A 20,029-nucleotide genomic window follows, 5' to 3' on the forward strand; every position below is an offset into this window, starting at 1 on the left:
AAATAAGTTTTATCATTGTCCTCTGTATCCCGCAAAGCCCTGCAAGTCAAAAAAAAAAAAAAAAGAGATCGATATTTCAATCCCAAGTATATCACCAGTTCTTTTCGCGAAGCCCAGCCATCAGAACAACAACAGGAGCATCATCACTACCGACCTTTTCTCCCCTTCGTTCCTTGAAGATGTCGGCCAGCGGCAGCAACAACACCACCGGCGGGGATGGAATTGAGGGTCCGAGTTCTGCTCCTTGTCTTAAGCGGGTTAGGGATGAGACGTCGCCGGATGACGCCTCGTTCCAGGCCGGCTCCAAGCCTATCAAGCGTCCCGAACTACTCCCCCCGAGGTGGCCAAGTAAGCCTATGCAGTTGAGGCAGCCTTGGTGGCCAAAGCGGACAAGGCGACCAAGGTGTAAATTGCGGCAGAGGTGGAAGATCTCACAGCAAGGCGGCTCCGAAGAAAACCAAGGCCGAACTGGATTTGGAAATGGAGGTTTATTGGGCAGGAGCTAAGGAACATGACTAGGCTCTCTAGGAGCAGAAGGACTAAGAGAAGGCTAATGAGGACGCCATGGACCTGGACCAGTAACTCCAGTGACGCCAGAACATTTTGCAGACGCTTGAAGAGCATTCCGCAATGTACTCTTCGGTTAATCCCAAAAGGGTTTATTCATTATCTAGTTGTCATTGCTACCTTGGGGCTATGCCAAGAGAACCAGGGGATTCACTCGATATGTGGACTTCCTGCCATGCGTTGGGAAAGATCGGTCCCGATATCGCCGGCCCCCATTCCTTCATTGCCCCCGCATGCTTTTCCTTCCCAAACTCGAGCTTTGCGCAAACTCGCGGGCTGCCTCAGCAAGGAAGTTATCCTGTTCCTTGCGCCTCTTATTGGTGAGACCAACGCAGATCTGACCCAAGACCTCTCGGAAGAAGGGCTCGTCTTGGACCTCGCCCAAAGACTCAGTGACGGCATGCATCCGGGCCGAGCGGTCACAAAGAAGCGCCCAGCGCTCGTGCTCCTTGCTATCCTCGGGGGCAAACACGAACTCGCTCAAGGCGACAGCCGCATCGACCTCGTTCTTGTGGTGGGCCAAGAGGGTGCGCTCGATATGAATGAGAGCCCACACCAGTATCAAATCGTGGACCATGACTTGTCGCTCATCGATGAAGAGCACGGACAGCGGCCCCTTGGTTTGGAAAATGTTGCACAGCCTGTCGAGAACGATCTCCTCGTCGTAGAGGTCGCCCGCCCGAATTCTGGCGACTGTGGCATGGCCGAGTTTTATCATGGCGCCATGTTGCTCGCGCAGGAGACGCCGGGCCTCTGAAGTTGGTGTCTCCGTCGCCTTTCGATCGGCATCGCGGCGTTTATCGTCATAGACCTCGCGAAGAGGGGCCAATAGCTCCTCACGCTTCTCCCCAGTAGCCTCACGCGTGACGTCCGGGCCGGCACGCATACGATCCGTATAGGTACGTGTCAAGTACTCTCTCAGCCGCACCGGCTTCTTGATCTTGATCAGCTGGAATTGCCACTCGAAAAGGTCCAGAAGAGTCTGCCTGTAGTGCCATAGAAGGCCCGGGTTTACGTTGTCGATTTGTGCAATTTCGAGGGCCAGGGCGGGGACTTGACCGGAAGCAATGCCATAGTAAAGGACGAATTCGCTTCCCAACATGCTCAAAACTGCCGAAAGGGTATCGTCTATTTCCTCGGGCTTGCCCAGACATCTTTGGACGTCGATGCCCTCGGGAATGAATATCATGCCCCGCAAGGGTACGAAGCCGACGTCATTCGGGACGCCCCCAATGTCATTGTCGGCTAAGATTTCGTCCATTTCCCTGGGGTGCAGGTTGTATGAGTCGCGAGATGCCGGGGCGACGTATTGAATCCGGACACCGCGGATCTCCACGTATTCTTGGCATTCCTTGCGCGCTTGCTCCGAACATAAACGGAGCGCCTCGAGGCTGAAAGTAGATCCGAACTTGTTGGTGGGCTCCTTGTGGGCATAAGCCGGGGTCTTGGGTACGGCTCTTCGATCTAGATTCACAACGGTGTCAGCGGATGCATATCCACAGGCGAGAGAAGAAAAATAGTAATGGATTGCAGCCGAGGCGGCCAGGGCAACCGAGGTGGCCAGGGCAGCCGCGGTGGTCGAGGCGGCCAAAGCGGCCAAGGATCTCGCCCCAAGCCGGCGAAGAAAACCGCGGCCGAACTGGACCTGGAGATGGAGGATTATTGGGGTGCGGCCGACCGGGACACGGCTCGCAACAAGGAGCGCGACAACAAGGCCGCGCTGGAGGCCATCCAGGACGTCGAGATGGGCGGCCAGGACAACCTGGACTACTCCCAGTCCCAGTAGCTCCAACGACTCCAGACTTCGCGGGCTCTTGAAGAGCATTCCGCCATGTACTTTTGGGTCAGCCCCAAAAGGGGTTGACCACACGAGTCACATTACATAGTTTTGCTTCTGTACAACGGCAATGGATTTTATAAAACTGTGACTGGTGACTTAATGATGCTATCTTGGTGATATGTGAAATGTGAAATGACCCGGTCACCCACCATGGTGGGGTCCAATTGAGGCTCCCCCTTTAGAACCCAAACGTGGGGCTGGTGACCTTTTGTAGTTGTAAGGTAAAAGTGTGCGGCAACCCATGCCTTACAATCTTTCTTTTTACATCCTTAAAGAACTGCAAGCTAGAAAATCTCGATTCACGGATCCAGGTTTTCCAAGTTCCAACATTTCTTCTAACAACTGCTCGGCTTTCATCATCATTCTTTCGACATCTTCTGCCTTTCTTAGAAGAAAGATGTCGGCAGCCAGCAATAACGGCGGTGGTGGAAATTCCTCATTGGATGCCAAGTTGGATGACATCATCAACAACAGGCGCAAGGGCGGCCGCAAGCAGCCCCGGGACAATACGTTGCCCCAGGGCGGCTCAATGGCCGGCTCCAATGTTGCGCCCAAGACGGGACAGTCCGCGAAGCGGCCTCGGGACGAGGAGTCGGATGCCGGCGAAGTGCCCCAGGGCGTCTTCAAGTCTGTCTTCGACAAGCGTGCCAGGATCGAGTGGGCCCGCCTGACCGACGTCGTCCAGCACAAGGGCGCCTTCTCATACCCCTCCGTAACGAGACGTAGCTTGGAGAACAATAAACGGCGGGCCGAAGAGATCATAGCCAAGAACGACTCCAGGGCCAGGGAGTGGAAGGCCCAGCAGGCCTTAACCGCCAAGGGCGGCTATCGGTTTGATCAGCAAACCGATAACCAATCTGATGGTGGGTTTGAGTTACAGCATAGCCACAAGCGTCAGGCCGTAGACTTGACCAAGAATGTGGACGATCTCTCCGTCGTCGACAATGACGATGGAGAGAACGTCAACGTTCCCCCGAGAAGCTTTCGGGGGCTCAGCAGGGCGGTGACAATCGTTGGACCACTTCCTCTCCAGCTGTGCCCAAGCGACCAAGGATCGAGACAGGCCTACCCGACGTCGAAAGCTCCCTCTCTATTGAAGGCTATTGCGCAGGCACCGCTGAACTCAACGAAATCTTCGCTCGGTTCACTGAACGCCACAAGGGGAAAATGCATTTCGTATTGCGCTCCGTGTCGGACAAGGAATGGGCGGATATGAAGTTGGTCGAAGAGTTGAAGGCCCAGCACGCCTCAGCCGCCAAGAGCGGTCATCGGTTTGATCATCAAGCCGGTGGCCAATCTGATGGCGGCAATGGCCACAAGGATATCTCCGTCGTCGATGGAGTTGACAATCGTTGGACCACTTCCTCTCGAGGTGGCCAAGCAAGTCGAGGCCGTCGCCCCGAGCCGGCTCCGAATACCTTCAACGCCCAACTGGACTTGGAGATGAGGGAGTATTGGTCAGAGGAGGAACACGACCGGGCTCTCTAGGACGTCAACATGGACGGCCTGGACTTGTCTCAGTAGCGCCAGCGACTTCAGACAGAGTTTACAAGCTCTTGAAGAGCATTTCGTCTTGTACTCTTGGGCCAACCCCAGAAGGGGGTTGACCACACGAGTTACAACAGATACAGCACGTTAGCTATTAATTTTGTGCAATGACAATGACAATGACACTAGATTATGTGCCACTCGTGAGCCTCTGTGATATGTATGTTGGAATTGACTGAGCTACGCCACAACGATGATATGACTGAATGCCATGAGAATCGAACTATGTACGGTGAATGTTGACCTCCTAACCAAGCTCCCATCAAATCTCAAATCTCAAATGCTTCCTTGACCATGGTCGTGCCGGGGTCCAGCTCGTGCATCGATGGCTTCTCCTTGGGATATTGAAGGGGACGGCGTCATTCGGACGTGTCGGACAGTCGTATCGGAGGTGCTGTGATTGTTGGCAGCAGGGCAGGATGTGGAAGGGTCGGCTTGAAGGGGTTCGAAGAAGTTGGAAACGCTGCCAGTGGTCAGTAAAGGACGATCAATGCGACGGGAATGCTCACATACCTTGGAAGTTGTTTTGTTTCTGTTGGGGTGACAGCCCAAGAGAATGAGTTAATAACAAAGATGGCTTCAGAAACAGCTTTTGCAAGTGCCCTGTACTGTGGGCTTCTCTGGGTGTTGGGCCATCAATTCAGTGCATTTTGGGGCATCTCATTCAGTGGACTTTGGGGCCTTATTGGGCCTGGAATTAGTAGCTATGATTTGGCTCCGCATCGATTGTCAAGGACTTACATCTTCGCTGCCTCTCGATCCAGTTTATGCGGTCAACATTCAACATGAAGTCAAGCACTCTGCCAGACGTCCGCCAAACATCCGAGATTGACCGATGCCTTTGAGCAGCAAGGAATCTCCAAAATCGACAAGCCTCTCTGGTCGTCGATGTGGTCAAGAGTCAGCCAAGGTATCACTCCAGTCATTGAAGGACTACTTGTTCATCGCCTTTACTACTTCCAACGTGAGCTAACTTCGTCATTCCCAGGCACATACTCCCATACCCCGAGCAATCCGAAGACCGAGCAGTCGAGGACCGAGCAACCACACTGAGCATTCACACCTCACCGAGCAACCAATCCGAGCAACCAATCCGAGCATCCAGTCCGAGCAACCAAAAGACCGAGCAATCAAGAGCGAACAGCCCGAGACCGTGTTCATTTATTTCTGTCCCAGAACCATCGAGAAACACTCCCCACTCGACTGGAGTAAGAGATAAAGCTGTCTGCTCATGGGACATTCCACTGGGGCAATCAACTGTCACCCGCGCCGACCTACACCAAGACAAGTCATGCAACACTCAACCTCAAGGACGCCGGCATGGCATGAACCTCCGACGGATACAACACCACGGCCGTGGAATAAAGGACGCCAAAGATGAACATACCACGGGGCCAACACTGTTGGAGAATGAGATGTAAAATAGTAATGCAATAGTACAATGAAATGCAGTAGACTTGTCTGTCCCATCCTCAAACCGCATTCAGCTGTCCAACCAACACTCCTATGCTCCTTTCTTTTGCTGCCCTGTAGGCAATGCGGCCTCCCCAAGCTTCCGCAATGGGTCCAAGTGGCAGAATAGCAGTATACCCCGATCTCAGCTCCATCGGATCACACATCGCTCTTCCGGGTCCTGGCCGGGCTGTTAGTAAGCTGCCTTCCGACCTCATTCACTCCAACGGCGCCGGATCAAGCCCAAACCTTGGAAGCTGCACTTCCATGACTGGAAAAAACGGCGGCCTAGGAATGAGCCCAATCGCGGCATGTTTCGCTCTTCCACTCTGCCTCCTACCATATACCATTCATATCTCAACACCCGTTACCCTTTCAGATTGAGTCAGATTTGCACTAAACTTGGGCTTCCGTGTCTTGACAGCTAGAAGTCGCAGCAGCTTTAGTATAAGCTGAATTGGATTAGGTTTTTTCCTGGTCGTGCTGGCGCATATAGGCCCCTGAAAATGCCGAGACATATCATTCCATCGGAACAAGTCCAATCTGACCTAATGTTTGGCAGGAGCTTCTCCTAGCAATTGATAACCCAGATTGGGACCGCCTTGGTTTCACTTTCCGAGGAGCCCGTCCCAGGCCATATCATGTTGCCTCCTTGATACGGCTTTGGTCCAAATCAAGACCACGAAGTCTGATGGGTCGGGATTTACGTTCACATCATGTAAAAGGTACAACAAAGTCATTGATTACTTGGACTATCTAAGGATAAAGTACAGCCGCCAAGCTACTCTGTACCGTCTTCTCGCCTCGTACTCGGGAGTACACAGACGGGGCGCTGGACGTGTCCCACATGATCTGGTGGCACCGACGTCCACCATGATGCTGGCACTCGCCGCTGCCCTCGTCGGGAATGGCACAGAAGGGATCATCACCCCCCAGCACCGCTACCGACTCCATACAGCACCACTGGGCCGCTGGGGCGACCTCTTGAAACCATTCCAGGTGACTCCTAGCCGTCGTGCTGTTGGAGCCGTGCGCGCGCATCTCGAGCGCCGCCTGCATGGGCTGGATCGACCCGTCTGTTACCACAGGCTTGCGCTCCGAGAGGAACATGAAGGCACTCTCCACCTGGAGGCGCCACTCTTGCTCCTCTTCCGTCTCCTCCTTTTTGAGGCTTGGCAAATCGTCCCAGCTCCGACGCGCCAGAGCCGGCTTGCTGAGCTCCGCGATGGTACTGGAGAGCTCCTCGATGGTCTCGTCGCGCTGCTCCGTGGCACGGCGCTGGCCGTTCACGCGACCAAGCTGTATCATCAACTCTTCCCGCAGCACTTCGATTCTCCAGTCCTTGTGACCAACCTCGAGCTCCAGCGATCGGATTTCGTTCTTCTGGGTCTCTGCGTGTTCGGCCCACTCGCGAGCCTGATCCTGCAGGCATTCTTCGGCTTGCTCCAAGAATTCTTTCTGGGCATGCTCCTCGAATTGCTCCTTGGCCCGCAGGACCTCCTCAACTCGAGCATCGGCGCGCTGCAATCTGTCTTGGAGCTTGGCCATGGCCTCGAGAAGGTCTTCGCAGCGTTGGCCCGTCTGTTGTACCTCAAGCTCCAGAGCCTTCTCAGCTATGAAGCAAGGCTTGAGACGGTCCATTGCGTCGTATGCGGCATCTCTCTCGTCTGTTCGCTGTTGGATGATGCCCTGCTTGATGGAAAGTAGCTGCTTCCTGCCTTCCAGCTGTCGATGCAGGTCCAAAACACTACCTAGAGACTCGAGCTCGCGAACGTGCTGGCTCAAGCCAACGTTTTCCACGGACAAGTCGTCATTGGTCTCCTCGAGACGAGACGCGCGCTCCTATACACTAGTCAGTTCTTCGTGGACCTGGTCGAGGTCCAGCCGTGCGGTGTCGAGTTCGTCAGCGACCTGGTCACGCGCAGACGTAGCCAGACCAGCAGTGGTCTGTACGACCTCCAAGTCCTTGGCCAGCCTGTCGCTGGCACTGCGGAGCCGCTTGAGCTCGACGTCCTTGTCAGTCGAGATGTTCTTGATCAGAGCCAACTGCTCGCGGCTCGAGTTGGTCAGCGCCTCGACGGCGGCGTTGGCGGCGTCCTGCCGCTGCTCGGAAAAGGCAAGCTTCTCCTCGACCAGACGGGTCTTGGCCTGAGCCAGAGCGGCCTTCTCTTCGGAAAAGGCGACCTGCCGGGCCCACAGCTCGACCTTCCCGTCGTAAAGACGGTCGCCCGAGTTGTTGATGTCCCGGCCCTCTCGCACCAACTCTTCGTGTGTCCGCTCCAGACGAGCCGCCCAGCCTCGTAGCCGTGCGGATTCTGTCTTGTTGAGCTCCTTGGCGGAGTCGACATCCCGCTGCTGAGTTTCGAGCGCGGTTTGGCGCCTCTGCAGATCTCTCTGGCTCTGCTCGAGCTCTGCTTGATCTTGCTGAAGACGCTCGCGATCCGATTGCAGCGCTTCTTTGTCTTGGACCAACTTGTCGCGCTCCTCTTGGAGCTTGGTCCGTTCCAGTTCAAAGTCCTTCAACGACTCAGAAAGCTTGATACTGTCCGAGTCGAGCGTCTGCTGCTTGGTAGCCCCGAGCTGTTGTTCATTGGCAAACGTCAGCTGGGCGGCCTCAAACTGCGTTTGCTTTTCGACCAGAGCGAGCGTGCCCTGCTGAAGCTTCGATTTCTCCGCAAGCAGTTCGTTGCGCAGCGTCTCACTGCCGCGAATAATGGTCTCAAAATGCTTGAGCCTCGATCCTGCCGGGGCCGTTTCAACACCGGACCCGGACGAGTTGATCTGCCGAATCGTCTGATCGATGTGTACTTTCAGGATCCGTGCCTGTCGAAAGCAGGAGCTAACCTCCTCCTCAGACATGGTCACGATCGTATCGGTAGACGAGGATTGGATGACTTGACGATTCGATTTGCCTAGGTTTGACGGAGAGGCAAAAGATTAGCAGAAGACGACAATCCAAAAAAGAAGGAAAAGAGATGGCCAACTTTTGTGGGTGCCTGTTCGAAAGGAAGGCGTGGGATGCGCGTGGATTCGGTCTCCACCCGAGAGCCCTGCACCTTACAGTTCAAGCAGACTATCTACGAGTGGCAGAGGTGCTGGCTACTGGTCTTGTGCTTGGGTATACGCTGGGTCCTGTAACTGAACCTACGATACCACCTTTGGGTGATATACTTCAGAAGCCTACAACCGCCAAGCCAGACGTGGAGTAAGGGGCCATTGGCACAAGATCTGTAGTGCACGACGTTCAGGGGTAAGGCAACTTCTGTCAGCAAAGATTGACCTAGCAAGCAGTGAGTAACCAAACAGTGAGTACTGGGTGTAGAGTGCTGTTGGGCTTGGTCCCTTTACGTTGCAATTGATACCAGAGGTCTTTGACACCAACATCCCTGACTGCTCAGAAGGGCAGTCAAGAAAGTACCTCCGATTCGAACGGAAACTCACAACATATGTTGCCTTCTATCAGAAACCTCAGCAGCCCAAGTGAGAGTGTGATCGGCCTTGATTCCATTGTGTGAGTTGAAGTCGAAGTGGTTTCAGGGGCCCTGATATCACCATAATAGAACCGGCCAATGTCTGGTCCAATGAGGACGCCATCTCGACCGCTACCTTCTGCGATATCAAATAAGCTTAGCGTGAAACCTCGGGGCAATCCATTTTGATCTGGGGAAGATATGGCTGTTTGAGCCTGGCTGGTAGCCGCGAAGCAGCAAAGTATTGCTAGTATAATGTCTAATGTAAGGATATCCCCATTTGCTCACGCAGCCACAACTGGAGTTGGCATAATAGTTTGCCTTCTTTCGATCGGATTGCTGGGATGATTCACCTACCGGCGCCGGCAGATAAAGGCCAAGACAAGGCACATGCGACCTTGCGTATCTATGATAAGTTCAAGTGAGTGTATTAAGCATTAATCCGTTTATTAGTAATTAGCCTTTAGCTAGATGATTGACCCTTGGATCTATTGTGGCGGGCGACACCTGACCCCGGTCTAACGACGATCTTGAATCTGCCGTTAGGGCCGACACCATGGACTGGCACCGATCGACACCCGCATGCCGCGCGAGGACCTCGGATGGCAGCTCGGCGGGCAGCTCGACGGGAGCAAACGACGTCGGCATCTCGTACAGCGGCTTGTCGGCCAGTGCTGCCATCTCGAAGCGCATCCCGTCGTCGCCCTGCACCTCGGCCGCGCCCTTGGTCGCGCTGTGTCTGGCGTCTCCCAGCTCGGCGGCCGCGTGATCGTGTGTGGACGGGCGCGGCTGCGGGTCGTGGTCGTCGTTGTCGGGCAGCGCGACGCCGCGTTCCCGGGCCCGTTTCCGCCTGGCGCGCCACAGCAGCCCGCTGACGACGAGGAGGGCCGCGAGCAGGGTCCCGATGACGGCGCCGGTGATGATGGTCGCCGTGTTGGTCGGTTTGGCGGGCTCGTCGGTGGGCTGGGGCGCGCCGGTCGCCGTGCTCGTGGGGACGGCGCTCGAGTAGGACGGTTCGACGCCGGTCGCGAAGGCGGGCGCGATGGTGGCTATAATGGTGACGGGCTTGCTGGAAAATGAAGTTGCGGTGCTTACGAGGGGGCCAGGCGGTAGCTGAGGCTCCGAGTCAGCGAATCTCATTGCAGTAAAGTCTGCGGGGCGGTTTCGGCTGCCTGGGCGCAAAGGTCGGACTTACCGTCGCGGATGGCGTGTCGGGGGACCGGGCTTTGAAGCTAAAGGACGGGGAGTTGCAGACGGTGCCGCGGGCCAGATCCCATAGCTGGACGGCGAACAGCCTGTCGGGTTTGCCGTCGGTAATGTCGTCGGGCGGCAGCCATACTATCGAGCTCTGGGTGACGTTCCCTGGAATGGTCAGCGGTGGTGGTCTGAACTGCGGTGTGCCGAGGACAGCCTACGGGCGATAGAACCGACCAGCGACGCCCGGGACAAAACGTCGCTGTTGAGGAGGATGTCGTAGAAGCTGTCGTGGAAGTTGGCCCACGCCAAGACCATGGGCCGGCCCGGGACCATGTGGTTCCAGTCATCGGTGATGAAGCAATCGGCGGCCCATAACGGCGTCGCCAACGCGAGGATCAGCCAGCGTATTGGTCTACAGGCCATGACGACAGGTAGCCTTGCTGGTCGACGGAGGTATGCATGGAAATGTACAAAATGGGAATTCCAGAACGTGAGGGAAGAAACAACGAAAGTTGGGAGTCTTCTGCATTACCGTGGGTAGGGGCGGTGGATCTGCTAAAGGGTTAGCTTTTCGTACAAGGGGGTCGCGGTTTCATCGTCAGGCACGGTGATTAGCAGGCCTGCCTGTGATCTCCGGAGCATCGTGGGTTGCTCGAATGCGTCCAAAGCTACTCCGCATAAAGGCAATGATCTCACGAGCGACAGGACTAGCACCGGCACTCGGTTGCTCTGTGTCGATGTGCGATTGTGCCTGGGTTCGAATCGTCTCGTGATGGAAGCCATCGGCGGCACATCCACTTTCATCTGCATACACTGGAGCCGCTAGGATAAGGGGCTATGCCTATTTTTAGCCCGCTAACCACGTTTGTCTACTCAGCACTCGGCAGTCCCGCTCAAATCCGATCTTTACTCCACTGTATACGAATGACCAATCACGACTCTGCATATCACATCGAAGTCCTGTTGCAGTTCCTTGAGATACGTTCTCGGGGAAACACTCTCTTAGATGCCAGCTCCCTCCATCTTGAGCTCGATGCTGGGGCAAGTGGATCCTGGAGCTCTCGGTGACGCACATTCTACAGCACCAATTATATCATGGCCATCCCAAATGATGATCAAATTTGTCCATTGAACGCCCGGCCTATCATGAAGTCTTCCACCATAGGGGCCGTCCGGTTCGTCGTCCCGTCGTTAGTCATTGTGGTGGCCAAAGGGTGTCGGGAATGGTCTTGGTACGATTGACTGTAATGCTTGTTGGTCATGACTGGAGGATCCGAAAATCCCCCGATCTTTTAAAACCTCGTGAGAAATTGAATGCTAAGGGGAACGTGGATGGGACGCCGCACTCCATTTCAAATCATTCAACTACGGCCTGCTCGTGACTGGTTCTGCAGCATGCTTATTTGGATGCCCCCTTCAAGCCTCTACCGTCCTTGGCATCTCCCTCTCCCTTTCTTCTATTAGCCGGACAATGTCCACATACTGCCTCTTCTTCGCCAAGTCCAGAGCACTCATCCCTTTCCCTCTCGGGGTATTAAGTTCCCTTCTGTATGAGTCGATGTCTATGCCACGCAGTAGCCTGAATCGGGGCGCCTCGAGCGCTGCCCCTGCGTCAAGTAGCGCCTTGACCGTCATGGCATTGCCGGTCGCTGTGGCGAGTTGCAAGCACGACCGGGGTTCCGTGTTAGTCGCTTCTGGGTTCGCACCATACTCTAGCAGCACGCGAGTCGTGTCCGGAGCCCCGCGCCTGCAACTCCAGTGGACGAGGCTGTGGTCGAGCAGGACCTGCAGGTCGGCCTCGCCGTGGGTATGGCGGTAGTGTTCCAGTAGCGTCATGAGCACCTGGGGCCGGTTTCCATACGCTGCATATTGTATAGCTCTATCCACATCTTCTCTCGCCTGGTAGTGGCCCGCTTGCAGGATCATCCGGACCATGCTGTCATGTCCCATGTATGCTGCGGCTCTAATGGGGCTTTTCCCGAGGTGCAAGAAGCCAGTCCATTCGTAAGTGGGCTCAAAGGGCAGCGCGCCTCGGTTCGTGAAGAATTCCCAGAGAGCCATGTTGCCATTCGCCGCCGCCGCCCACGACGGTCTACCAAAGAACGAGAAGGGATCGGGGCTGGCATCGGCGTCGGATGCGGTGGCGTTGCTGTCCAGAAGGGAGCGAATGAGTTTGAGATCCTGCATCCATGCGGCTACCGCCAGGCAGTTTTCCCACATGCCCCCTGGTCTATGCTCCTTGGTGTACGGTGGTGCCATTGACTGCAAAATGACATGGTATACCAAGGCGCCCGCGTTCACGGCCAGGAAAAGACAGGCGCTGGACTGTATTTTTTCGAGCGGCACAGGGTCCTCCCATGACGCCGTGTGCTTGGCGAGCAGGTCGCTGGTTTCACGGATGGTGAGAATCCAGGCATGAGTATCGGGCCCATCAGTGCGAACCCGGTGATGAAGATATCGTGCAGTCAGATCAAAGTGAGGCTCCAGCCGCTGTACATCGATGTACGGCGGCGGCGGTGGCACCACGATCTCCTCAGGTTCCACTACGTCATCTATGATTCTCGCTAAGATGACGGCGTTGAGGATTTCCTCGGAAAATGCCCCTAGGAGCCATTAGCAACAGATAGCAGTCCGAGAGGATAATACATACGGCATACAGTTCGAGATAGCATCGACTGACGTCCCTGGTCGCGGACGATGGTCAGGATGATGAGTCGGAAGACGTCTAGTGGGAGTTCTAGAAGCTGCATCTTGACTTTGGATATGTGGGAGGTGCGCTGATGCAAAGGAGAGCATTAATGGAAATTGCATGGAGGGACTGGGGTTCCTTTTATACTGCGGCGTCGAACACGTGTCAATTGCTAGTAGGCATGCAGCCTGAAGGATGAGCAATATTATGGACCGAAGAGATTTAACATTCAAATTGCCCCCATCTTCTCGGGTCTCTCCTTTCCCGTGTGTCTGTGTTTTTCGGTGAACCTCAATGGAAGAAAGGGAGTAATTGCAAAACATAAGTCTCGTACTGCACTGCATTTGCCGGCGCAGGTCATGATCGAACTGGCTTGGTGCTGGCAGAATGAAAAAGGGGCTGTTGCCTATCCTGGGGCATCCACCGTATCCTAGTGTGTTCCTGAGTCTCCATGAGGCATGCTGTTTGTTCAGGGACTGCTTACTAAGCATACTTAAAGTCTGAAGGTAGTGGTTGTCTTTTCCTCAACCCCTTTGGCGATTGCTGGGCAACACGGGGTTCAAGGCCTCATCACTCCCGAAAGCAGTGTCCGGAGGAAGGAGGTGCACCCTCGACTTCCCCCGGTACTGGCAAATGCTCCATCCGATTCTCTCGACACCATATACTCTACTCTTGGTATTAGCTCGGGCAAGTCAGGGTTCTGTGGTATCTCAATCTTACCTGCCCACGCTTTGAAGCACTCAAAGAGTGTCGATCCTACTAAAGTCATGGCAACAATCTGACCAAAACCCCATTCATTTTCGGAACTCCCAGAGAGAAACTTCTCATTGGAGGCCCGCAGCGCATACACCATATAACCGTGAACAGGGTACTGAGCCAATGCAAGCGTTAGGATGGTGACTCGCGCTTTGTATGGTGAGGCGTTGCTATTTGCTTGATAGAACTCCAAGATATCATCAAGTCGGCTCGTGTTGTTGCTGGAATCGCTGAAGGGGGGTTTCATTTTTATCTGTCGTGGTAGAAAAGTGGCGAAAACAACCTGCAACACTCGATATTTCGATATCAACCGCTCCAGGGTTTTCCAACTTTCGATCATCAGCTTCGAGAAGTCGGCCATGAATCGGGGACCAGGCCGATCTATTTGGTCCAATCTTTCTACCATCGCCGCGAAACTTTGTCCTAGTCCTTTGATTGCATCCCTGAAGGTATCTGGGGCTACTGATCTGCACATGGCCAAACTCCCGAAGAGGTAGAATGCTGTAATGCCAAGGTATATGTGGTCAACAAGAGGATGAGCTGCAGTCGGGTCTGACGTTCTGCTGGCATTATAACACCGCCCCGAAGAGCCGTCATCCCACGACTGGAGTTTCAAGCCGAACAGTATCGTGAATGCCAGGTAGAGACAAGTATACACGATTAGCAGTACGGCACTGAAGAAGAAGCCGTCTGGTCGCTTGAAGGTTGTGGTCACCGCCGCCGCAGCAGACACGCTTGTGATAATTAGTTAGATGATTGGTAGATTTGAGGATGATGAAAACTGATATACCCGGTGAGGTTGACCACGTCATAAACTATGTGGAAATGGTATAGCCCCAATGTCTGGTGTTGAGCCAAAGCGCCTATGAGCAGCGAGATTCCTGTGAAATCTAGTCAGAGGGAGACGAACCATATATCGTGGGCGTGCCTTGCTGACCGTTGAGTAGTTGTGTGTCCCCAATTGTCCTTAGCACTCTATCAATAAGCTCAATCTTTCGATCGCCGTCAAGACGAGTATGGTCTAGCATCATTTGCATTTGACTTCCTTCGGAGAAACCCTCAATGAATCCTTCAATGATTGATTTAATTATACCGCTCTCATTCTTGTCCTGCTTGTCCTTCTTGTTCTCATCGCGGCGCTGCTTCTTGATGCGTTGGGCCTCCCGCTCACGAAGCCGGCTTTCAATCCAGGTGGACCATCCCGATAGGAAGAAGGAAAGGCCAGCCTGTATCGTGAACGACAGGATGATCTGAGGCGCGTGTCATTAGTAACGGAAACTCTCATGACTTTGGGGATGGATATATCAATTGGACGCACCCCTAATCCTGCGATATCAGGATTCGCAGCTCCGACGTCGATGCAGGTCATGATTGCGCTGCTGATTCTGCCACTGGATGATGTTGCATTGAAGAATTAGACCGGGCTGAGGATCAGCACTGCTGTTCGCATTAAATAGCTGACATGGCTGACGCAGGTCTATTTAATATAGCACCCAGTTTCTCTCCCAATCGAAGATGATTGGTCTGCTCATGTTGATACCTAACCTGCGTGGGTAAGCGAAAAGCTACTGCATGTCAAGGCAACGAGGGAGCGATTAATTGATTAAAAATATATATTATGTACATATCTTGCCATCATGTCTTAGCAAGGTTCTCGGCCGTCATTTCATTCCCGTGGCTGATTCCACCAAGCGCAAAGGCTGTGACTCAAGCTGAACAGTCCTTGTCACAAGTTCACATTGGCTTGGCCGTGAACAGCTGCTTAGGGCTATTATTAGGGCATGCTGAGAGTGCTGCCTGTTGAACCTGTGCTAGCCAGCCAGTGGCGTTTCGAGCTGCAGCGAGCTTCAGCTCTTCTTCGGCGCGCATGGAATGCTGCATGCCCACGACACCCGCATAAGAATTCGATCGTTGATTGGACACAGCCGGCATGACGAGATGGATTGTGAAACCCACCATTTGATCAATCTCCGAGACCATCGAGTATTGCCACGTCTTTGATGCCGTGCTCCCTGGTGGCTTGCTTCTGACCAAGTATCGGCGAGAGATCATATGTAGCATGCGCCTGATTCAGTGCGAAGAATTATTGCCTGCTTCGTCTCTCATCTCCGGACCTTCACGACATCGTCCCAGAAAGCCCCCGGTCCGTTCGTCGTCACATCGTACGTCCGGTTGGGCATCACCACCTCCCACTGCATGGTGGCGTCCCCATTCCAGTACGTGGTCCTGGCGGTGCCGTTGGTTCGGTAAAGGGGCCCCGCGAGCTCCCGTCCCGTGGCCACGTCCCGCCCACCGATGGCGCGCCCGAACAGCTCCAGCGCCGCCAGGGGTTGGTAGAAGGGCACCATGTGCCCGCTCTCGTAGACGCGCGTGAAACTGAAGCGGCCGGCCTGCCTCGTCTGGCCGTGCGTGATGTTGTCGCTGGTGCGGAGGTCGGCGTATCCCGCGGAAGGGGCCTGGAAGAAGGGCTCGGCAAAGGCTTCGACGCCCAGCCAGTTGCAGTCGAAGTCGGCGTCGCCCGCGTAGAGGGCCACCGTGACGTTGCGGGACAGCAGGAAGCGCAGGTCGTCGGCGATGTCGAGGCCGCGGGCGTCGTCGCCCGTGCCGTGGAAGGCGCGCGCGACCAGCCGGCTGCTCTTGGTGAAGTTGGTGGCGGCGCCGAGGGCGCGCTGCACGCGGGGCGTGTTGAGGTAGTCCTCGTAGAAGGTGTAGGGGAAGGGGTCGGGGGCCGGCTGGCGCACGTCGTAGTCGCTGCGGCCCGCGAGGTCGCCGTAGGGGTACTCGACGTGGTCGGCGCAGAAGTCGTCGGCGCGGGCGCACACGTCGTCCCGGCCCGAGGTCTGGCAGTCCCGCAGCTGGTCCAGGCAGTTGCCGGCGCCGTAGAGGCTGTCGTAGAGCTCGGCGGCCGTGTCGTCGTCGAACGGGGCGTAGCCGTAGGTGTTGCCGGGGCTCACGGTGAAGTTGTAGAATGCCTGGTAGCCTATGATGGGATCGAACCTAAAGCACTTCATGTCAGTAGCCGTGCTGACATATCGCATGAGCCAAGTCGAAACTTACCATCCATTGCCTACTAGCAGCGTCTTGAGTGGGATCTTGACAGTGCTGGGTGTCAAGCGGTCGTTCCGGCGCTCTATGTACGCACTGAAGACGGGCCCGTAGTGGCCCCCATAGCTCTCGGTCGCCAGGTTGAATCCGTTCTTGGTGTATTGCGGAAATGCGCCCATGAAACCTTGGAGGGTGAGCCAGAAGTTCTTGGCCGCGCCCTCGGTCGAGTTGGCCGTCAAGGTCATGTTGGGATGAGAGTAGGTGCCGCACGAGGACGGGTCGGCCACGTAGTCCGGGCAGATGTTGTCGGGGAGCTCGATCACGTCCCCTCCTTGCTTGTAGCCGGGCACGGGCTTGGTGTAGGAGAGCCCGGTGTGGGTGGGCTGGTCGATGAAGAGCATGTTGCTGACGTTGGACCAGGAATGGGGGTTGCTGTAGACTTCGCCGTAGGGGTCGACGCCGCAGGGGCCCAGCTCCTGGAAGAGGCCCATCATCGAGCTCGAACCTATGTGCCCACGAGTGTTAGATACTGGGGTTGGAGTGGGTGGCATGTGGCGTACCTGGGCCGCCGTTGATCCATACGGTGAGGGGCGCCTCTTCTGGGTTGCCGTGCCGCGCCTCGAAGAACCACCAGAAGATGTGTTGGTCCTCGGCCACATCGGCATAGCCAGAGAAGCTCTTGACGTCGGGGTCGAGCTCGCAGATGCCCGCCTCCACCTGCTTGTACCGCACCGGCACGCCGGCATGGCCCATGACCATCTTCAAGTCGTCGGGTGGGCTCATGAATGTCGCCTCGGTCCCCAGCCCGAGGAGGCCCACGAGGAACGGTATGGATAGTCGCACCATGGCTGTGGTGGTTCGAGAAAGAAGGATGTGAATTAGATAAGATTATACATATTATTAAGAAACCGACACAAGAAAGAACGATTCTATCTGTAAGTCATGTAGATAGATGGTATAGAAGACTCAACACATGAGCGTGGGTGTCCTGGAATGAACATATAGAAGAAGCAGAAAATTACGTAGCGTAATGCCGTGACGCAAAAATTGGTCCAATTCCTCGGGACTGTTCCCGACCACAATCCCATGCACCATATTTTCCTCCATCCCATCTCGGCGGCTCGTGGCCTTTGACGAGATCGTCTCTGATCGTCCAATGGTGGGAAAGTGGGAGATCGACGCAGGGGTCGAGGGCGATCAGGCACATGGTGAAACCAGGAAACGCGGCTGGGAGCCCCTCAATTTCTCACCTAATAAAGTGGACGGCCGATAGAGCCAGTCTAGAATCGAATCCGGCCATGTGGCGGCCCAATTGTATGACAATTTGCTGTGTCTGCTCGATACGTCGACGTTGCATTGAATGACGACCCGGCTGGGGTTTACTGATAAGCCGGGAATTGTTTGATCTGTGTTTTGCTTTGCCAGGCCCCCATTCAGCCAGGCCTCCCCCAAGCCAAGCCAAGCCGCCGCCCCAGAACCCCAGGCTCCCGTTCCTTGTTTGGACGAGGTGCTAGTCCCTTGGAATTGCACGCCGGACTGTCGACAGCTTACGACTACATAAGGAAGGGCGACCCCTCGCATCGCGGATGAAACCGCTTCCGATCATGTCAATCTGGAGGGATCGCAGCCACCCAGTTTCGCACTCTTGGCCACGCCCTCGAGCACAATCTCGCTGATCAGCTTCCCAGTCCCGGGCGCGTTTTGGATGCCCCAGCATGTGTGGCCGGCGGCGACGGTCAGACCCTGGGTGCCGCCCACCTCGCCGATGAAGGGCCCTCCCTGCGGCAGGTAGCAGGCCTGCCGCGCCAGCACGCGCCCGTCCCTGCCCAGGTCGTCGCTGATGCTGCCGACCTGGTCGAGGATGTCGCGGCAGCGCGCCTCGTCCACCTCGACCTCGGCGTTGGTCGCGGGCAGCGGCGCCGTCTGGTCGGTCGGGCCGCAGGCGTAGGCGGTGCCGTCGGGGCGCGCATAGATCTCGGGCTCCACGATCTGCATGCGCCTCAAGGCCTGGCGGGTTTGGGTCGTGGACCCCGGGCGGTCCTCCGGCGTCGGCGAGGGGAAGCCCGACGGCAGGTTGATGGCGGTGAACAGGGCGTAGGGCGAAACCGTCCGCGGCGTCTTGATGACGACGCTGTGCGCCCGCGACGCCGTGACGGGGATCCGCGGCAGCAGCTGGACGTCCACGGCCCAGCCGCCACGACGCAGTCGGTCGTGGGCAGCGACTCTTGATTCCCGTCCTTCTCGTAGGCGACGCTGACGACGCTCTTGCCGTCGCTGCTTTTGTTGATGGCCGTGACCTTGGCGCCCGTCACGATCTTGACGCCCCGGTCCTCGGCCATCTGGGCCATAGCCCGCGTGAACAGTTCGGGGTGCACCTGCGCCGTGTTTTCTGGCGTCCCCATGTTTTCGTACCCCGCCCAGCGACTTCTCCGCATCCAGCCAGTCGAGGTCCTCGGGCGCGCCCAGTCTCTTCAGCGCCTTGGCCGATTTCTTGTGATCCTTATGCAGGCCCTTCGAGGCTCCTTCCTCATTGCCGTCACGGCTTTGCGCATTGTCGGCCGCCGTCATGTCCTCGTCCTTGCCACCGGTGAAGCCCGGGGGAAGCCGCGCACTGCAGTCGACCTGGCTGGCGTAGCAGCGTCGGTAGCCCCATTTGGTGTCGCCCCCGTGCTCCTTGGCCAGCTCGTCGTGCAGCCTGAAGCTCAGGGGCACGATGTTTTGCGGGAACGCCCAGAGCGCCAGGAGCCCGCCGGCCTTTCCGCTCGCGCCGCCGGCAATGCCCTCGTGGGCGGGGTTTCGCTTCGACGCGGACTCGGGCGGGAGCAGCGAGGCGGGGTCCTGCAGGCTGTCGGCGGTCCGGCCGCCCGAGGAAGAGGAAGAGGCTTCGAGCAGGGTGATGCGGTGGGTGTCGGCCGAGTACGCGGGGTGCCGGGTGAGGAAGTAGGCGGCGCAACAGCCGATGATGCCGCCGCCGACAATGGTGATGTCCTTTTGCTGTCCGGCCATGGTGTGCGTGAACGATCGTAACATGAAAGACTAGAGTGCAATGTTGAGTTAAGCTGAGTTGTTGCAATTTGCGCCGGATGGTCGAAACGGCTGTCTTTCTTCAGTGTTGCCATGGCGGGGCATTTCTCCAATTTACTACGTCACTGAATGAATGATGCAACCGACTTCGAACAATGCCGCAATGAGGCCGTCGACGTATAACGCATCGCGATTGGGCACATGTAAAATGGCTCAGTGGCCAAGTACTGAAGGACCAAGGCAGATACTACCGTCTGCACTACTAGAATTTCAGTGGTAGACAGTGGTGATGCTGGGAGTAAACGGGAAGTTGACGGGCCAAACATTGGTGCGCCGATCTCGACTCATCGGAAAACCCAAGACCCCTCGCTAACTTTAGGGGACATGGTACCTGAACTTTACTTTAATCTCTTGCCAGTAACACGACTCACTTTCTAGTAG

General features: G+C 56.0%; 10 protein-coding genes across 10 annotated transcripts; 3 read left to right on the forward strand and 7 right to left on the reverse strand.

The window, feature by feature from the left end:
- Window positions 1-179: 179 nt before the first annotated feature.
- On the forward strand, window positions 180-409 carry PG998_000013 (uncharacterized protein; the record flags this gene model as incomplete). Its single annotated transcript, XM_066866831.1, is given in 2 exon segments — window positions 180-348; window positions 363-409. The coding sequence occupies 2 exon segments, from the start codon at window positions 180-182 to the stop codon at window positions 407-409; spliced, it is 216 nt and encodes a 71-aa protein (XP_066735246.1).
- A 1,680-nt stretch (window positions 410-2,089) lies between these two features.
- PG998_000014 (uncharacterized protein) lies at window positions 2,090-2,353 on the forward strand (the record flags this gene model as incomplete). The annotated part of the gene is made up of 1 exon (XM_066866832.1): window positions 2,090-2,353. The coding sequence occupies one exon, from the start codon at window positions 2,090-2,092 to the stop codon at window positions 2,351-2,353; it is 264 nt and encodes an 87-aa protein (XP_066735247.1).
- Window positions 2,354-2,804: 451 nt separating this feature from the next.
- PG998_000015 (uncharacterized protein) lies at window positions 2,805-3,895 on the forward strand (the record flags this gene model as incomplete). The annotated part of the gene is made up of 2 exons (XM_066866833.1): window positions 2,805-3,270; window positions 3,441-3,895. 2 exons carry the CDS (start codon window positions 2,805-2,807, stop codon window positions 3,893-3,895), a joined length of 921 nt encoding a protein of 306 aa, XP_066735248.1.
- Window positions 3,896-6,163: 2,268 nt separating this feature from the next.
- On the reverse strand, window positions 6,164-7,048 carry PG998_000016 (uncharacterized protein; the record flags this gene model as incomplete). Its single annotated transcript, XM_066866834.1, has 1 exon — window positions 6,164-7,048. One exon carries the CDS (start codon window positions 7,046-7,048, stop codon window positions 6,164-6,166), a length of 885 nt encoding a protein of 294 aa, XP_066735249.1.
- A 201-nt stretch (window positions 7,049-7,249) lies between these two features.
- PG998_000017 (uncharacterized protein) lies at window positions 7,250-8,266 on the reverse strand (the record flags this gene model as incomplete). Its single annotated transcript, XM_066866835.1, has 1 exon — window positions 7,250-8,266. One exon carries the CDS (start codon window positions 8,264-8,266, stop codon window positions 7,250-7,252), a length of 1,017 nt encoding a protein of 338 aa, XP_066735250.1.
- Window positions 8,267-9,333: 1,067 nt separating this feature from the next.
- Window positions 9,334-10,497, reverse strand: PG998_000018 (uncharacterized protein; the record flags this gene model as incomplete). The annotated part of the gene is made up of 3 exons (XM_066866836.1): window positions 9,334-9,990; window positions 10,073-10,239; window positions 10,305-10,497. 3 exons carry the CDS (start codon window positions 10,495-10,497, stop codon window positions 9,334-9,336), a joined length of 1,017 nt encoding a protein of 338 aa, XP_066735251.1.
- A 993-nt stretch (window positions 10,498-11,490) lies between these two features.
- Window positions 11,491-12,824, reverse strand: PG998_000019 (uncharacterized protein; the record flags this gene model as incomplete). The annotated part of the gene is made up of 2 exons (XM_066866837.1): window positions 11,491-12,677; window positions 12,755-12,824. 2 exons carry the CDS (start codon window positions 12,822-12,824, stop codon window positions 11,491-11,493), a joined length of 1,257 nt encoding a protein of 418 aa, XP_066735252.1.
- A 463-nt stretch (window positions 12,825-13,287) lies between these two features.
- PG998_000020 (uncharacterized protein) lies at window positions 13,288-14,550 on the reverse strand (the record flags this gene model as incomplete). The annotated part of the gene is made up of 4 exons (XM_066866838.1): window positions 13,288-13,427; window positions 13,484-14,253; window positions 14,310-14,409; window positions 14,430-14,550. The coding sequence occupies 4 exons, from the start codon at window positions 14,548-14,550 to the stop codon at window positions 13,288-13,290; spliced, it is 1,131 nt and encodes a 376-aa protein (XP_066735253.1).
- A 1,071-nt stretch (window positions 14,551-15,621) lies between these two features.
- PG998_000021 (serine carboxypeptidase) lies at window positions 15,622-17,410 on the reverse strand (the record flags this gene model as incomplete). Its single annotated transcript, XM_066866839.1, has 3 exons — window positions 15,622-16,516; window positions 16,577-17,069; window positions 17,125-17,410. The coding sequence occupies 3 exons, from the start codon at window positions 17,408-17,410 to the stop codon at window positions 15,622-15,624; spliced, it is 1,674 nt and encodes a 557-aa protein (XP_066735254.1).
- Window positions 17,411-18,166: 756 nt separating this feature from the next.
- PG998_000022 (uncharacterized protein) lies at window positions 18,167-19,570 on the reverse strand (the record flags this gene model as incomplete). The annotated part of the gene is made up of 1 exon (XM_066866840.1): window positions 18,167-19,570. One exon carries the CDS (start codon window positions 19,568-19,570, stop codon window positions 18,167-18,169), a length of 1,404 nt encoding a protein of 467 aa, XP_066735255.1.
- Between the last annotated feature and the right edge of the window lie 459 nt (window positions 19,571-20,029).

The sequence above is a fragment of the Apiospora kogelbergensis genome (assembly GCF_038363985.1).
Source record: "Apiospora kogelbergensis strain CBS 113332 chromosome Unknown utg000001l_segment0_segment0, whole genome shotgun sequence".
NCBI lineage: Eukaryota > Fungi > Ascomycota > Sordariomycetes > Amphisphaeriales > Apiosporaceae > Apiospora > Apiospora kogelbergensis.